The following is a 16,261-nucleotide window of genomic DNA, read 5'->3' on the forward strand; positions in this document are numbered from 1 at the left end:
AAAATTATGTCCCTATCACAATGTATGGCGACAATATTTTATTTGGAAATAAAGGTGCATTTTTTCCGTTTTGCATCTATCACTATTTACAAGTTTAAAATGAAAAAAATATAGAAATATTTCATCTTTACATTGATATTTAAAAAGTTTAGACCCTTAGGTAAATATTTACATGTTTTTTTGTTTTTTTTATTGTAATGTTTTTTTTTTTTATATTAAACATTTTATTTGGGTATTTTTGGGAGGGTGGGATGTAAACTATAGTTTTATAATGTAATTGTGTGTTGTTTTTAATTTTTTTTACTTTTTAGTTGTAGTTTCACTTTTTGGCCACAAGATGGCGGCCATGAGTTTGTTTACATGACGTCACTCTAAGCGTAACACACGCTTAGAGTGACGCAGAGGGGAGGCAACGGCCAGAAAAAGCACAGCTTCCGAGAGAAGCTGTCGCTTTTTCAGCGGGGGAGAGGAATCAGTGATTGGGCACCATAGCCCGATACATTGATTCCGTGGCTACCGAATCCGCGGCCGGGAGTGCATGTGCACGCGCGATCGGCCGCGGGAGCGTGTGGTAGCGCGCATGGTTCCCGGACGTAGTTTCTACGTCCAGGAACCAAAGTAGGTTAAACTAGGAGGAACTTTAGCTTCCAATATGGTTTGCATGCAAAGTATATTATACTAGACACTTATACTAGACACTTGCGCCACGGTGAGGCAAACCTCCGGGCAAGTGACCTATTCACCATTCTATTAACCATTCAATTGCAACATGTGTTTAGGGATGTGCAGCCTTTCCCCCCACCTTTCCTTACCTTTAGGTTTGTCTGAGGTAAAATGTTTCCTGAATACGACATGCCTCATCACGATGGTAATAACTATAGAAACGTTATTAAAGACAGGAGATAACCTTAGTGAATTGAGGGCTTTATCTCCTAGGTGGTATTTTCATATCTTATGAACAAAATGCCTAAGCCCCCAGCAAGCTAGAAATTACTTTAGAATAATGTTGATGATACTTTTGTCATCTACTTTTTGGCACTTTTTTAAAGAGACTCTGAAGTCTCTTTTTTTTACCCTCTTTTGTTTAACAATCCTCTTCAGCTTTAATGCCAGAGTTAAATTGCCGCATCCCCGGGGCAGAGGAGTGATTTATTACCATAGATAAGCCCTGCAAAGCTCCTGGGCTCGCAGGGCTTCACTTCTTCCAAGAGGCAGAGCTTTAGGCTGTAGCTCTGCCTCCTCCACAGTCAATCTCTGCAGATCGCCGCCTTTCCCTGCCCCTCTCAATCTTCTTTCCCTGAGAGGGGCAGGGAGGAGGCGGAGATCCGCGGAGATTGATTGTGGAGAGGCAGAGCTACAGCTCAAAGCTCAGCCTCTCCAGGAAGAGAAGCCCTGCGTGTCAGTGCAGCATGATCTGCGACCTGCAAAGTCGTGAAACTTTGCAGGTCGTTTGCTAGGTAGTAAATCACTCCTCTGCCGCAGGGATGCGGCGATTTAGCTCTGGCATTAAAGCTGAAGAGGATTGTTAAACAAAATAAGGTACAAAAAGAGACTTCAGAGTCTCTTTAATTGCAGTGTGCTGAAAAGTTATTTTATACAGAAGATGAAAAATTATCTGGCCCAATGTGTGTATGTGGATAGAAAACTGGTTAAGGCAATGAGTGGTGGTAAACGGGTCATACTCAAAATGTTAACAGTGGAATCCCACAAAGGTCAGGACATGGCCCAATCCTTTTCAATGTATTTCTTAATGATTTGGAAGATGGAATACAGAGTAATTTTTGCCATTTTTGCAGTTGATACAAAATTAAGCAGAATTATAAGCACTAATCAGGATAGTGATATTTTACAACACAATCTCAAGAGCATGACTTTATGGACAGACACATGGCAGATTAAATTTAATGTAAATAAATGTAAGGTCATGCACCTTAGACCTTCCAATGGTAGAGTACCATATAAGATAAATGGCATACAGATGGGAACATCAGACTTGGAACGGACTTGGAAATACTGGTTGCTAACCAGTTAAACACCTGTATTCATATTCAATGCTAAGCAGCAGCAGCAGCTAGAGCATAATAGAATTCTGAGATGCAAAGTCTGTGATCTAGTTTTAGGTGTAACACCATGGAAAGGACATTGACTCTAGAGAATGTAAACCATGTGCCAGTGGCGTAGCTAGAGATCATGGGGCCCCATAGCAAAACTTACATGGGGCCTTCAGATGTAAGCAATGCCACCTGCCTGAGTGAGATGGGCAATTTACATTGCCATGCAATCAACAATGCACATAGTTTATGGGCACTGAGACACAGTTTGAGTGTGGAGGAACACAAGAAAGTTAATGGTGAATACAAAGTACCACCTGGACCCCCTCTTCTCTAGGGCCCCATAGCAGATGCTATGGCTGCTAGGGCTATTGCTACGCCCCTGCCATGTGCTGTATAAGGTGGATGCATAATACATGGAGTCACCAAGATAAAAATAACCTGCCGATCCTGTCGCATTTCATTGCACACCACCTTCCTGCACTCCCCCAGTGTGTAAATGTAGAGTACCTCTACACCGGAGTACAGTGCTGTGCTTTCGCCAGTTCACACACTGCTTAGCCTTGTGCCCAGCATCTCCTACTGCATGTAGCGTGATTACACATGTAGTGATATTCAATTCAGTAGCACACATCACTGTAGGGTAGATGCCCAGCTATATGTCAGATACACAGCTGACTGGACACACACCCAGCAAAGCAAATTTCAGAACCTTCACATAGCACAATGAACTAAATTGCCCAATAAGGTGACAAAAAGTAATAGTATATTTGTTTTCCACACAGGGTGAACCGCATCACATCGTCGAGAAAAAGAGAGATTTTTTGAAGTACACTGGGATTGACTTACTGACTTCAGAACTGGATCGATTAATAATGCAAAAGAAAAAAAATGTTATTGAAGAGGTGAATTACAGAATTTTTCTCACTATAATAGGTGCACACACGTTAGTGTCCCTGAACTCATGAATGCTTTTGTAAACAAAACTTACATGTGAGTTCCAACAACAAGGATAATTCCACACATACCTTCTGGTTCGCACATTCGAAAACACCTGCCTGCAGAAATTACATTTTTTAACAATTTGTCTCTTTGTGTGTGTCTTTAACCACTTGAGGATCAGAGGTTTATACCCCCCTAGTGACCAGGCCATTTTCCACAATTACGCACTTCACAACTTTAACAGTTTATTACTCGGTCATACAACTTAGCAAGCAAATGAATTTTACCCCCTTTTCTTCTCACAAATAGAGCTTTCTATTGGTGGTCTCTGATTGCTGCTGCTAGTTTTTTGTTGTTGTTTTTTAATTTAAAAAAAGAGCAATTTTTGGGAATTTTTTGTCGTCGTCCCCCCCAAACACATTTTGACTGCTTGACCTTGATCTGACACTCTAGTAAACAATCTACTGTCAGAGGAGCAATTTTCTCCCATAAGACTCAAAGCTCATAGACTTCAAAACATATTTGCGGTTTCAAATATGTTCTGGGGAAAAAGTAATGTGATCTCACCTAGGGCTGAGCCACACTGCAGAGTGAACCATCATTGATGCGTTTGCATTTTTAAAAACACACTCCTGTTGACTTGCATTAAAGTTGCAATTTTGGGGGGGAAATCCCAATTGCATTCCCTTTGATAAAGAGACAGCAGATCCTGCAGCTCTGGGCATTAAAGTAAGTTATTTAGATATGTGGACCAGAAAAAACTTGCTGATTGTTCTATCATCCATTCCTGATAACCCATTTTTTTCAATAACCCAAAAAGCTCCACAAAAGCACTTTTATGCACTCACAATTTCTGAACAAATACATTTTTTGAGTGCATCAAAACAATAATACAGACAGATTGGAAATTTTCTTTATAGAACTTATCGACTAAATTAAATGTACGGTAACTGCTTTTATTACAATAAATGGAAATTATGCCAACTGAGTTTAGTGAGTTGAAATTATATAAGGAATTATAATGATGAGTCTTATTGGTACACCTTGTGGACGAATAAAGAGCCATGGCGGGAGTTATGAAGGCGCTTTAGCTAGGGCTCCAGTGAAGAAGAAGTGGAGGTGAGCAGACATTGCGGTCACAGCAGGCAGTGGCGGCAAGGAGTCTCCTGGCTCTAGCAACACATGTCAGGTGCACACGCATCTCCTGGGGGAGCAAGGTGGCATTGCTGAAATGCTGAAGGACAGCTCCACGGCACATTACCTCACTCCCATCACATGACAGGCTCAGCACACAGGAGCATTGCTCAGGCAAATAGCTACTTTTCATTAGTAGTAGTTACGCTCTTTACACTCGGACAGTGCTCAATTGAAGCCGGCAATTGAATTTGCTGGCAAATCCTGAGCGAAGTCAGGTGATAAGAAGCTTCCACGTTTTTAGCTTCTTATCACGTCAAACTACATATTGCCCAATATGCTTATGCAGATAGATCCCGGTCTAAAGCTACCCATACACTAAGTCAATTTCCCGTTGATATACAGCAGATTCGATCACTGTGATCAAATCTGCTGTGAAATCGATAACGCAAATGCTGACCAATCAATTGATTTCCACCTGAAATTGATTGATTCAGTCAATCTGTCCTGGCAGAAAGTTTTGCTAAATCGCAGGCAGGTCAGGAGCGCATCGTTAGCGGCGATCAATTCGGCGACAACCGACACAGCATAGTGGCAGCAGTACATTATCTGTCCACCTGTCCACCGGCGCGAGTCCCTGGTCCGTGCTAACACTTTCTCCAGCTGGCCTGTCTCCTCGTTATTTCCTGTCTTCTCCTGTGACAAGCACCCTGTACTGTTTGTACTTCCGCTCGTCACAGGATGGGACAGAAAGTGAAGAGGAGACAGGCCAGCAGGAAAAAGCGTCAGAATGGACCGGGAACTCTCACCTGCGTACAGGTCATGCATTGCTGCAGGCCGGGGGAGCACACCAGGGCCGACGAGCAGTCGGCGGGCTGCAGCTACACAGGTTGTGAATTGATTTCAAGGTGAAATCGATTCAAAATCTGTGTGCAGTGTTTGACAGCCAATAGTTCCCTCTGTGATCAGATTCGATCAGAAAGGGATCTATCTGTTGGTCGATTTGGTGGCTGCCTGTTGGCAGAGTATGGCTGCCTTAAAGGGACTCCGAGCAGTGCAGAAACTATGGAAAGATGCATATTATTTTAAAGCTCTCTTTCTCCTCTTTCCAATGATATATAAATTGCCACCCTACGCCTTTTAGTTTTCGCTATTTTTGCAATTGAAATTGACGCGGACGCGATTTCAATCGCGAAAATATAAAAAACTAAAAGGCGTAGGGCGACGATTTAGGTGTCGCCAGAAAGAGGAGAAAGAGAGCTTTAAAATGATATCCATCTTTCCATAGTTACTTGTATTACACAGGACGACACTTTCCCCAGTGTCAGCAGCTCCATTCAGCAGAATGGAGCTGCTGACTTTAGGAAAAAGTCGCCCTGTGTAATACAAGTAACTATAGAAAGATGGATATCATTTTAAAGCTCTCTGTCTCCTCTTTCTGGCAACACCTAAATAGTCGCCCTACGCCTTTTAGTTTTCTCTATTTTCGCGATCGAAATCGCATCCGCGGCAATTTCAATCTCGAAAATAGCGAAAACTAAAAGGCGTAGGGTGGCAATTTATATATCATTGGAAAGAGGAGAAAGAGAGCTTTAAAATGATATGCATCTTTCCATAGTTTCTGCACTGCTCGGAGTCCCTTTAAAGAGAACCTGAACTGGAAAAAAAAGTCAAAATAACCATACACAGGACATACTTACCTCCTCAATCTCTTTCTCATCTCCTGGTCCTGTTTGTCCGCTGTGATCAATGGAATTCTCCGTCCTCCATTTTGAAAATGGTCACTACTCCATAACAGCTTCCTGGTCAGCACACTGTTAAACTGTAATATCACCCACTTGAGCCATAGGGAAATATATTTTGTCAGAACTGAAATATACCAGTTGCTGTCAGTTATATATCAGCTGCTGTCAGTTACAACTGAATGTGCAAGGTAATGTCCATGTGTCCCTATGGCTCAAGTGGGCGATATAACAGTTTAACAGTGTGCTGATCAGAAAGCTGTTATGGGGTAATGGCCATTTTCAAAATGGAGGTCGGAGAATTCCATTGATCACAGTGGACAAACAGGACACAGGAGATGAGAAAGAGATTGAGAATTAGACTACACAGGAGGTAAGTATGTGTATGGTTATTTTGACTTTTCTTTTCAGTTTAGGTTCTCTTTAAGGCAGCCATACACTGGTCGATTGCCACCAAATCGACCAACAGATAGATCCCTTATGTTTATGTTTATTTTGACTTTTCATTTTCAGTTCAGGTTCTCTTTAAGGACCACAGGCTTAACACCCCCCCCAGTGACCAGGCCATTTTTCACTAATTGGGCAACTGCAGCTTTAAGGGCTCAGCACACAAGTGATTCCCCCCCCCCATTTCTGGCCACTAACAGAGCTTTCTGTTGGTGGGCTGTGATCGCTCCCCAGTGTTTATTTATTTTTGACAAATATTTATTTGCTTTTTTTTATAATAAATGAACCTATGTCATAGGCTTCAGCTAACGAGAGCTGATTGCTCTCCTGCATCCCAGCGTCACACGGCTGTTCCCCGTACAGCTCTGCCATAGACAGTGGTGCTCCGTCATTCAAGTGGAGATGATGCACGTGCGATCTCCTGCAAAACACGCCCCCAGGACTGCACGCCGATTGGCGTTAGGTGGCGTGAGGCAGACGTCAAGTGGTTAAAAGACCACTGCTGCAAAAGTCTTAACATTTAAAATATATGTAAACCTATACAGATAATAAGTACGTTTCTTCCAGAGTAAAATGAGCCATTAATTACTTTTCTCCTATGTTGTTGTCACTTACAGTAAGTAGTAGAAATCTGACAGGATCAACAGGTTTTGGACTAGCTCATCTCCTCATGGGAGGTTCCCAGGGTTTTCTTTATTTTCAAAAGCACTTAGTGAATGGCAGTTTCTCTGTCCAACTGACAAAATAGTGTGCAGTAAGCAGGGAGGCTGGGCAGCATCTTTATATAAATCTTTTTCAGGGAGTGTCTTTATAAAAAATAAAGGCCATGCTGAGACTCTCCTATGGAGAGAATGGACTTACCCAAAACCTGTTGGTAATGTCAGATTTCCTCTACCTACTGTAAGTGACTTCAACATAGGAGAAAAGTAATTTATTTTGAGATTTTCATGACAGTGGTCCTGTCATGACAGAGAAACTGTCGCAAAAATCTTACAATTGAAAACACATACAAATAAGAAGTACATTTCTTCCAGAGTAAAATGAGCCATAAATGCAGCAGTTGTGGTGTGCGTACATATTTTGGGCGGTGGGGGCACTGCAGGCAGTTGTGGTGTGCGATTCTTTTGAGAATTGGGAGTTTACTGGTTATAATAAAAGGCTAGATATGTGTAGCTAGAATCATTACTGCTTTAGTGTATTTTATTAAAAGATGGACATTTATGTACCACTCTGTAGATTGAAAAGAAGCTAGAAGATTTTGAAGCCTGCCGTAGAGATGAAGCAGGCAATCAACCAGAGGATGATAGTCCACCAACTGCTCAAGAAATGAAGTATGTTTTTCTCTGTATTTGTTCATTGACTGAACTGAATATAAAGATCCGAGCTTTATTTTGAGTGTATATTCAGTATGAAGTTGACTATTCGCTATTGACAACTTATTAACTCAAACTATAGATAGAATTAGTAAAACCATGGCGTCCGTGGTACAAAACCAGCACCTTAGGGCAAAAATGACTCCTTGGAATTACCTTATAAAATGTTTAGCTTTTTTGTGTAATTGCTAATCTCCTAGGGTTCGCACGCGCAGCAGTCCCCAGAGTTTACACAAAATGGGAAAAAAAACACCCCTTCAGTGGGTAGTTGTTCTGTAGACATAAATGCTTTCTGTATTAAAGAGGTCAAAGGAGAATACCTAGGCTGCTTCAAGATAACCACTCTTTACACTATGGTGAGAATCAGGGCCGGGACAAGGTCCCCCACCAACAGAGGTTGAGCTGCCCAAGTGCGCCCCCTCCCCCCAAGTGTGCGCCCCCCCCCCCCATCGCTAACAGTTCCTATCTTTACAGCGCGCTGGGGAGCTGCGTGTGTGCGGTCTTGAAGTAATTTAGCTCAGAACGATAGTGTACTAATACAGCTATTAGTACACTATAGTTCCCAGCTAAATTACCTCAAGACCGCACAAAGTGCAGCTCCCCAGCACGCTGTGAAGATAGGAACTATTAGTGACGGAAGGGGTGGGCGCTCCTGAGGACGGGCAGACAGGAGGAAGTACTGACACTTCTTCCTCGCTCATCAGCGAGTTCTGCATTACGTCTGAGTAGAGTGGGGGACAGAGGGGGTGCTAAAGGGGGGAGGATGGTGCTGTGACTCATATGCCACAGCACAGCAAATGAAAAAAGCATGAACATTTTTTTTTTTTAAACGAGGTCAAGGGTACTTTAAGTCTACAAATAATGAGTTGAACTTACCTGTGGCTTCTTTCAGCCCCCAGTAGTCCTCCTGTGCCCACATCCCATCAGTCCAAGTCCCTCTGGCCAGCAGCGGCGACCACCACAAAGCTGGCCGGTTGCCGCCAGACGGCGGCTACTGTGCATCTGCGGCCCCAAGCCATGCACACTCTGCACATGTGCATTAGCAATTTTCATGTACCGCAGATGCGCACAACGAGGCCAGTTTAGCAGAGGTCGCCGCGTCGTGGGCACAGCACAGGAGGACTCCAGGGGGCTGCAAGAAAAAGCCCCAGGTAAGTTAAACTCACTTTATTAATCAAACTTTAAATTTCCTCTGAGGCAGGCAGCATTATCTGCCACATGTGTTTATAGGTGCAGAATGAATGATATACTATATATCCACAAACATACTCATTCTGCACCTATATACACACAGACACTATGCTGCTTGCTTGCAGGCAGATCTCAACAAACAACTATCCAGGCAGTCACTGTCAGGAATCAGGATCGACTACTGGTACTCACTGTCTGTCTGTTTGTCTGGGTAACTGTGAATGGCCGCAGGTGCCAGCCCAGCCCAGTCCAGTCCCTTTCCCAACTAAGTACGAAGCCAGCCCGCCCAGCCAGAAGACGTCTGCGAAGGATGTTTAATGAGAAGAAGGGGGGCGGGCGGGCTCACGCAACCAAACACAAGCCACACCAGACCCCAGCCAGTGTCAAGAGAAGGGGCGGGCCTCGCGCGAGAGCCACCACTAGGAAGCATCAGCCACAGACTTAGCTTACGTGAGCTGCACGCTTATGAAGATTATAACATGCCCGGCGGCAGCTGGAGAGAGTGGGGGGAGGCGCCGGCATGATCGTCACCATGGCAACGCAAACGCTGAAGCGGTAAATAGCAGAGCGGGCGCCAGGCAGACACAGCTAATGAAGAATGTGCCCGAATGCGATCATCAATCAGCTCACTGACCGGCGCCCAGAGGCTGTAGCCTTGCCAGCCTATGTGTCGGCCCGGCCCTGGTGAGAATATAAGTATTTTAGAATACATAACATGTTGAAATCCAATGGGTTCCACTCCTGTCAGACCAGAACAGAAAGTTGAGACTGCAGCGAATACAGACTCACCAAAATGTAGCATTGAGGGCTTTAAAGTAAAATGTAGATTAGATTTAAGAATCTTGAATTCTACTAAGACACAAATACGGTTTCAGAATTTAGCATCATGAACAGAATTCACAGACCCAGCACGCTTTGCTACAACAGTCCAGGCTGTTGCTGGTTTGAGCTTCAGGAAGGAGATAAGATCTACATAGCTTTCGTCATGTGCATAGTTTGTTTCAATTGACCTTTAGAAATCTTTGTATTTTCACCTAAGGAACATTGCAAAAATTAACCTCCTGCCGACCGCTCCACGCCAATTGGCGTGAACGCGGCGTCAGCCCCAGGACCACTCCACGGCGATCGGCATGAATGGCTGGGTATGGGGTTTGCAAGAGATCGACCACGCATCTCCACATGGATGACGGAGCCCCGCTCTGCCTTCAGTCTCCCAGCGGCAATCGCCGCTCGGAGACTGTTAGACGGCGAAACTTCCGTCTAATAAACCTGTACAGTGCTGCGATCTAAGGAGCAATCAGACCCCACCAACAGAGAGCTCTGTTGGTGGGGAGAAAAGGGGGGGGGAGAGAATCACTTTTGTGCTATTAGCTAAAATAGTAAAAAATGGCCTGGTCACTAGGGGGGTTTAACACCGCGGTCCTTAAATGGCTAAGCACCTCATTCCCCCATTGATCTGTCAACCCAAATTCAAGATTTCATTACATATTTGCTGGATAATTGGAATTCCCTCAGCAAAGGTCTTCTAAATATTGACCTGCACCGCCTGCATTTAGTACAGAACAACATAGCCAGGCTGCTAACAAACCAACCCCACCACAGTGGCGTACCTAGGGCATTTGACACCCGGTGCTGGGTATTATAAGACACCCCCCCCCCCCCCCAAAAAGTAAAGGGGCAAAAAATGGGTGGCGCTATAACATGCGGCAAAAAAATGGGCGTGGCCATGACCGGATGAGGGCGGAGCTAACTGTAATTTGACGTGAACCCGGGTGAGAGTGATATGGAGGCTGCCATATTTATTTCCTTTTAAACAATACTAGTTGCCCTGCTGATCTATTTGGCTGCAGTAGTGAACTGAATCACACCAGATACAAGCATGCTTGTTCAGGGTCTGTGGTTGAAAGAATTAGAGGCAGAGGACCAGCACGGCAGCCAGGCAACTGGTATTGCTTAAAAGGAGATAAATATGGCAGCCTCAATATTATTCTCACCTCGGGTTCCCTTTAAAAGTGCAATGCAAAGACAGTGGACCCAAGTTTTGGTGACCCTTTCCCCAGAAAATTCACATAATTGTGCACGTTTTCTGAAGAAAATACACGTAATGTGTGCAGATTTGCCCAGAGAATACGTTCAATCATGTCGGCAGATTTGCCCAGAAAATACATGCAATCATGTCTGCAGATTAGCCCAGAGAATACGTTCAATCATGTCGGCAGATTTGCCCAGAAAATACATGCAATCATGTCGGCAGATTTGCCCAGAAAATACATGCAATCATGTCGGCAGATTTGCCCAGAAAATACATGCAATCATGTCGGCAGATTTGCCCAGAAAATACATGCAATCATGTAGCAGATTTGACCAGAAAATACATGCAATCGTGTGGCAGACCTGTCCACAAAACACTTCAATCGTCAATAGTTGCCCCCAGTATAGCTAGTATAGTTGCCCCCTGTATAGCTAGTATATTTGCCCCCTGTATAGCTGCCCCCAGTATAGCTAGTATAGCTGCCCCCAGTATAGCTAGTATATCTGCCCCCAGTATAGCTGCCCCCAGTATAGCTAGTATAGCTGCCCCCAGTATAGCTAGTATAGTTGCCCCCAGTATAGTTGCCCCCAGTATAGCTCCCCCCAGTATAGCTAGTATAGCTGCCCCCAGTATAGCTAGTATAGCTGCCCCCCAGTATAGCTGCCCCCAGTATAGCTAGTATGGCTGCCCCCAGTATAGCTAGTATAGCTGCCCCCAGTATAGCTAGTATAGCTGCCCCTAGTATAGCTGCCCCCAGTATAGCTAGTATAGCTGCCCCCAGTATAGCTGCCCCCAGTATAGCTAGTTTAGTTGCCCCCAGTATAGCTAGTATAGCTGCCCCCAGTATAGCTGCCCCCAGTATAGCTGCCCCCCAGTATAGCTGCCCCCCAGTATAGCTGCCCCCAGTATAGCTAGTTTAGCTGCCCCCAGTATAGCTAGTTTAGTTGCCCCCAGTATAGCTAGTATAGCTGCCCCCAGTATAGCTGCCCCCCAGTATAGCTGCCCCCAGTATAGCTAGTTTAGTTGCCCCCAGTATAGCTAGTTTAGTTGCCCCCAGTATAGCCAGTACAGTTGCCCCCAGAATAGCTAGTATAGCTGCCCCCAGAATAGCTAGTATAATTGCCCCCAGAATAGCTAGTATAATTGCCCCCAGTATAGCTAGTTTAGTTGCCCCCAGTGTGAGGAAAGCCTGGAAGGAGGGGTGGCGGGGAGGGGGGCCGGACCCCCGACCTCCCTCACCTGGGTCCCCTCCTTCTGGCGCTTCCCCCTCCTAATTAGCAGCAGCGGGCAGGAGTGGCGAAGAAGACTCACTCACCTGCTCCTGGCGATAGCGGCGGCGCATAGCGTCATCCTCACGCGACGCTGGTCTCCGACTTCTCTGTTGCTCACTGTGCTTCCGCCAATCAGAAAGCACAGTGAGCGGTGGAGAAGGCGGAGACCAGCGTCACGTGACGATGACGCTATTTGCCATTGCCTGGAACGCAGGAAGGAGGTGAGTAAGTCCTCTTGCCCGCTGCTGCCAATTAGGAGGGGGAAGCGCCAGAAGGAGGGGACCCAGGTGAGGGAGGTGGGGGGTCCGGCCCCCCTCCCCGCCGCTTCCCCGCCACCCCTCCTTTCCGTGCTGCTTCCCCCTCCTGTCCTGCACATTACACAGGCCTCTGTGGGAGGCCTGATGACACCCCCTGGGGCGCCCGACACCCAGTGCGGGGCGCCCCCTGCCGCCGTATGGTAGGGACGCTACTGCCCCACCATCCTCTACTTACTCCACAAGTTACCCATTAAACAGATTTCATTACTGTACAACTAACATTTAAACATTTACACAATTGAGGACCTGGCTATCTGAAGGATTAGTTATAACTGCATCACTCCTCCCACAACCTAAGGGCAAACTGGTCACCCCAGAATCCACCTCCAAACCTTTGGATCTAGAACCTCATGTCACGCTGTCTCTACCTTTTGGAACTTGTTTATCCAACTCTTTCTGATATCTACTACTCTGGCATTTTAATACTCCTATAATAGGAGTATTGATATATTATCTCAGTCACCACACATTTTAAAACTTAATTGGGTACTAATGGGAATGTTTCTTGTTGCATTGGGTCCTTTCCCACTTGTTCAGTCAGTCAGTCATTCAGTCAGTCAGTGATTCAGAAACTATTGATGATAAAGCATTAGCTTGAAAACCAGCCACGCAACTAGCAAATGTTAGAAGGGCAGAAGTAGTAACTTTCATATTCTTTCAATATAGGTCCACTCTGAATTTTCACATGAGTCCTAGGCCCTTATCTAATTCCCCTTTTCTCCCAAATGTTCTCCTAAGTAATGTTTTTCCACCTTATCAATAAAATGCCTTTTTAAAGCGGAATATAACCCTGCATTTCAACTTTGCTCTAAAACAATATTTACAGTATATTATATACAACCAGCATTTTTTTTTTTTTACTAGACCAGCATTGGAAGGGTTTAGGCCCATACACACGTCGGATATTTCTGAATGACGGGACGTTTGTACGTCCCGTCGTTCAGTCATTCGCACATCAAATCCGACGTGTGTACAGACTATCGTTCGCGTGATAAGACTGGTTACCAGCAATCCGCAGGGCGGATCGCTGGAAACCAGTCTTATCACGCGAACGATAGTCTGTACACACGTCGGATTTGACAGTGCGAACGACTGAACGACGGGACGTTCAAACGACCCGTCGTTCAGAAAAATCCGACGTGTGTATGGGCCTACAGAGAGTTTTAAAGTTCCTGGAGATTTCTGCAGACGCATCTGAAATAGATACATTTTGTTTACATAAATGTATCTAAGTGTTGAATGTTACACACTTTGGCTGTCCTCCAGCTCAGTCAGAGAGAGTGAGTCACATTCAACACTTAGATACATTTATGTAAACAAAATGTATCTATTTCAGCTTCAGATGCGTCTGCAGAAATCTCCAGGAACTTTAAAACTCTGTGTAACCCTTCGAATGCTGGTCTAGTAAAAAAAAAAAAAAAAGATTGCATATAATATGCTGTAAATAATGTTTTAGAGCAAAGTTGAAATGCAGGGTTATATTCCGCTTTAAGCTACCAGCAAGCAATACTCAGAATAATTTTGACAGTCATCTACTTGATGAGACAGGAGAAAATGTAAGAGAAAAAGCAAATTACACATGACCTCTAGTTTCATTAACCTTTCTTATTTAAAATTCCTTCTTTATATTCAACTTACATTCCCCTCAGCTTTGATCAGGAAACAAAGTTTTTGAAGAAAAATGAGGATCTTTTCAATACACTGAAAACAAAACATGAAGATTTAATCAAAGATTCTGTTGATGGATCGGTAAGTGGAAAGCTCCCTAAACATGTTCAGTGACTAATTGATCCTTCTCAGCTGTAATGAATAGAGCTCTCAGTACAAAGTATTACTATATGGCAAATGTTATTGTAAGCATTATTATGTAGAAAAAATATAATTAGTAAATGTTAACATTATTTCATATAGCAAATTATACATGTTATTATTTACAGAAAATACATGTTTTGACAGACACTCATAAGAAAATGAAGAGTTTAAAACATTTCTAATCATTAACCATTTCCCTACCCTGGTAATTTTCACAGTTCAGCTCAGCGCTGATTACTTTGGCAATAAATGTATCAATAATTATCACAACTAAATGATCTATATATTGTTTTTTTTTCAGGACAAATTAGGATTTTTGTGGGTGATATTTGTTATTGGTAATTATCTTATTTTCTATGTATTTGAAAAGGAAAATAAGGAAAAAAGTTAAAAAGTACACAATCTATCTACTTTCATATATTATAACTTCTATGTAAACAGTTTACAAAAATTCAGTTCAGTTTGACTCAAAGCTTGTTATCGCCTCAAAATTGCATATAACCCATTGAGAGAATAGAGGTGTAGCCAAAGTGCACAGATATAACAGACCAGACATTGAGGTCAGAAAGCAAGTACGGTATACAGTCAAGACCTTCTTCACCTTGTAGTCCATGGTCACTCCTGCTGTTGTCCAGCATACGTGTATACAGTAAATTACCACACACACACATTACCATTGTTTTTCTTTTTTTTAGCTGAAAAGTTTGCTACAGAGATCTATTCAAAAAGCTGTGAACAGTTGGACTGAGATTGAAAGTGATATCACTGATAGAGCAATTTTTAACCCTCAGTACAATGGAAGACATGCAACTTTTAAGGTAAAAGTCCTGTTATAAGACCTTTTTCAGTCATGTATAAGGCCTGGAACCCACTATAGGCGCTTTGCAGCAATCACAAAATGCCTGTGATTTGCCGAATGGCGATGTACCACAATTTTACAGCGATTCTCTGAGAGATCACAATATGGCTACTGTAGCCACCGATGTGATCATTTCAGGATTCCTCCCCAAATTCTGCAAGCATTCCCAAGTGAAAGTGAGTTTGTGGCTTCAAATCGAATATCAAACGGATTTAACCTCACTAGATGGATATATTTATACACGTGGTTGTGTAATGTCATTGACTTTGGCAACCAAATAGTTTCATGCAAAATTTGAAGCAAGGTAGTGGGAACCTTGTAGCTCTTCAGTGAAGATACAGGAAGGCTTCAAGAGAACCCATGAGATTGTCACATGGCAATCAAGATAGTGAAGAATAGTGATGATCGTAATTGCTAGATTTCACTTACGTGTAATTTTGCGTAATTTTCAGGATTACAATTTTAATACAAAAATTGTAATTGTGAAAATTGCATGTAAATTAGGTGAAGGTACAAGTGCATTATATGCGTTATTTTCATAATTATGTTATATTTGTAATTATGAACATAATTGCAAATTCGTAATTATGAAAAATCTCCCTTAATTATGTGAAATTGTGCATAATTTTGAGTAAATGCTAAATTAAATATGAAATTACAAGTTAATGTAAAATTATGGTGTGGCATTATGAATTATAAAGAAATTAATTATGAATTCGCTGAAAATTACTAATTCAGATTTCTCATCATAATTGCAAATTACACTGCAAAAGTATGCATATGCGATATAGAACAATAGAGAATGAAGACTAGGGAAGGATATATACTTATTTTTCTGGCTTGCTTGCAGATTTCATGTTGATTGTGTACAGCCTGGAATTTCTTTTCCCTTTTTTAATTTTTTTATTTTTTTTTACAAATTCAGCATACAGACAATACTGCACCTAACTTAAACAGGCAAGCTTCATTGAAGCTCTTTTATATTGGCTCAGGTTCTCATCATTGTTTGCTAACTTTATTTGTTTGTTTATTTTTTCTTTATAGACTAATATTTTTTTACACCTCTGCCATACACACACCTTCACCTCAT

General features: G+C 43.1%; 1 protein-coding gene across 1 annotated transcript in view; it reads left to right on the plus strand.

Annotated features, from left to right (window-relative positions):
• LOC137558088 (uncharacterized) overlaps window positions 1-16,261 on the plus strand; it is a 171,854-nt gene that overhangs the window by 145,285 nt on the left and 10,308 nt on the right. Inside the window, exons 12-14 of the mRNA XM_068271719.1 lie at window positions 2,837-2,956; window positions 7,553-7,647; window positions 14,150-14,249. Coding sequence (XP_068127820.1) covers window positions 2,837-2,956; window positions 7,553-7,647; window positions 14,150-14,249 — 315 coding nt within the window. The remainder of the gene's footprint in view (window positions 1-2,836; window positions 2,957-7,552; window positions 7,648-14,149; window positions 14,250-16,261) is intronic.

Source organism: Hyperolius riggenbachi, chromosome 1, assembly GCF_040937935.1.
Source record: "Hyperolius riggenbachi isolate aHypRig1 chromosome 1, aHypRig1.pri, whole genome shotgun sequence".
NCBI lineage: Eukaryota > Metazoa > Chordata > Amphibia > Anura > Hyperoliidae > Hyperolius > Hyperolius riggenbachi.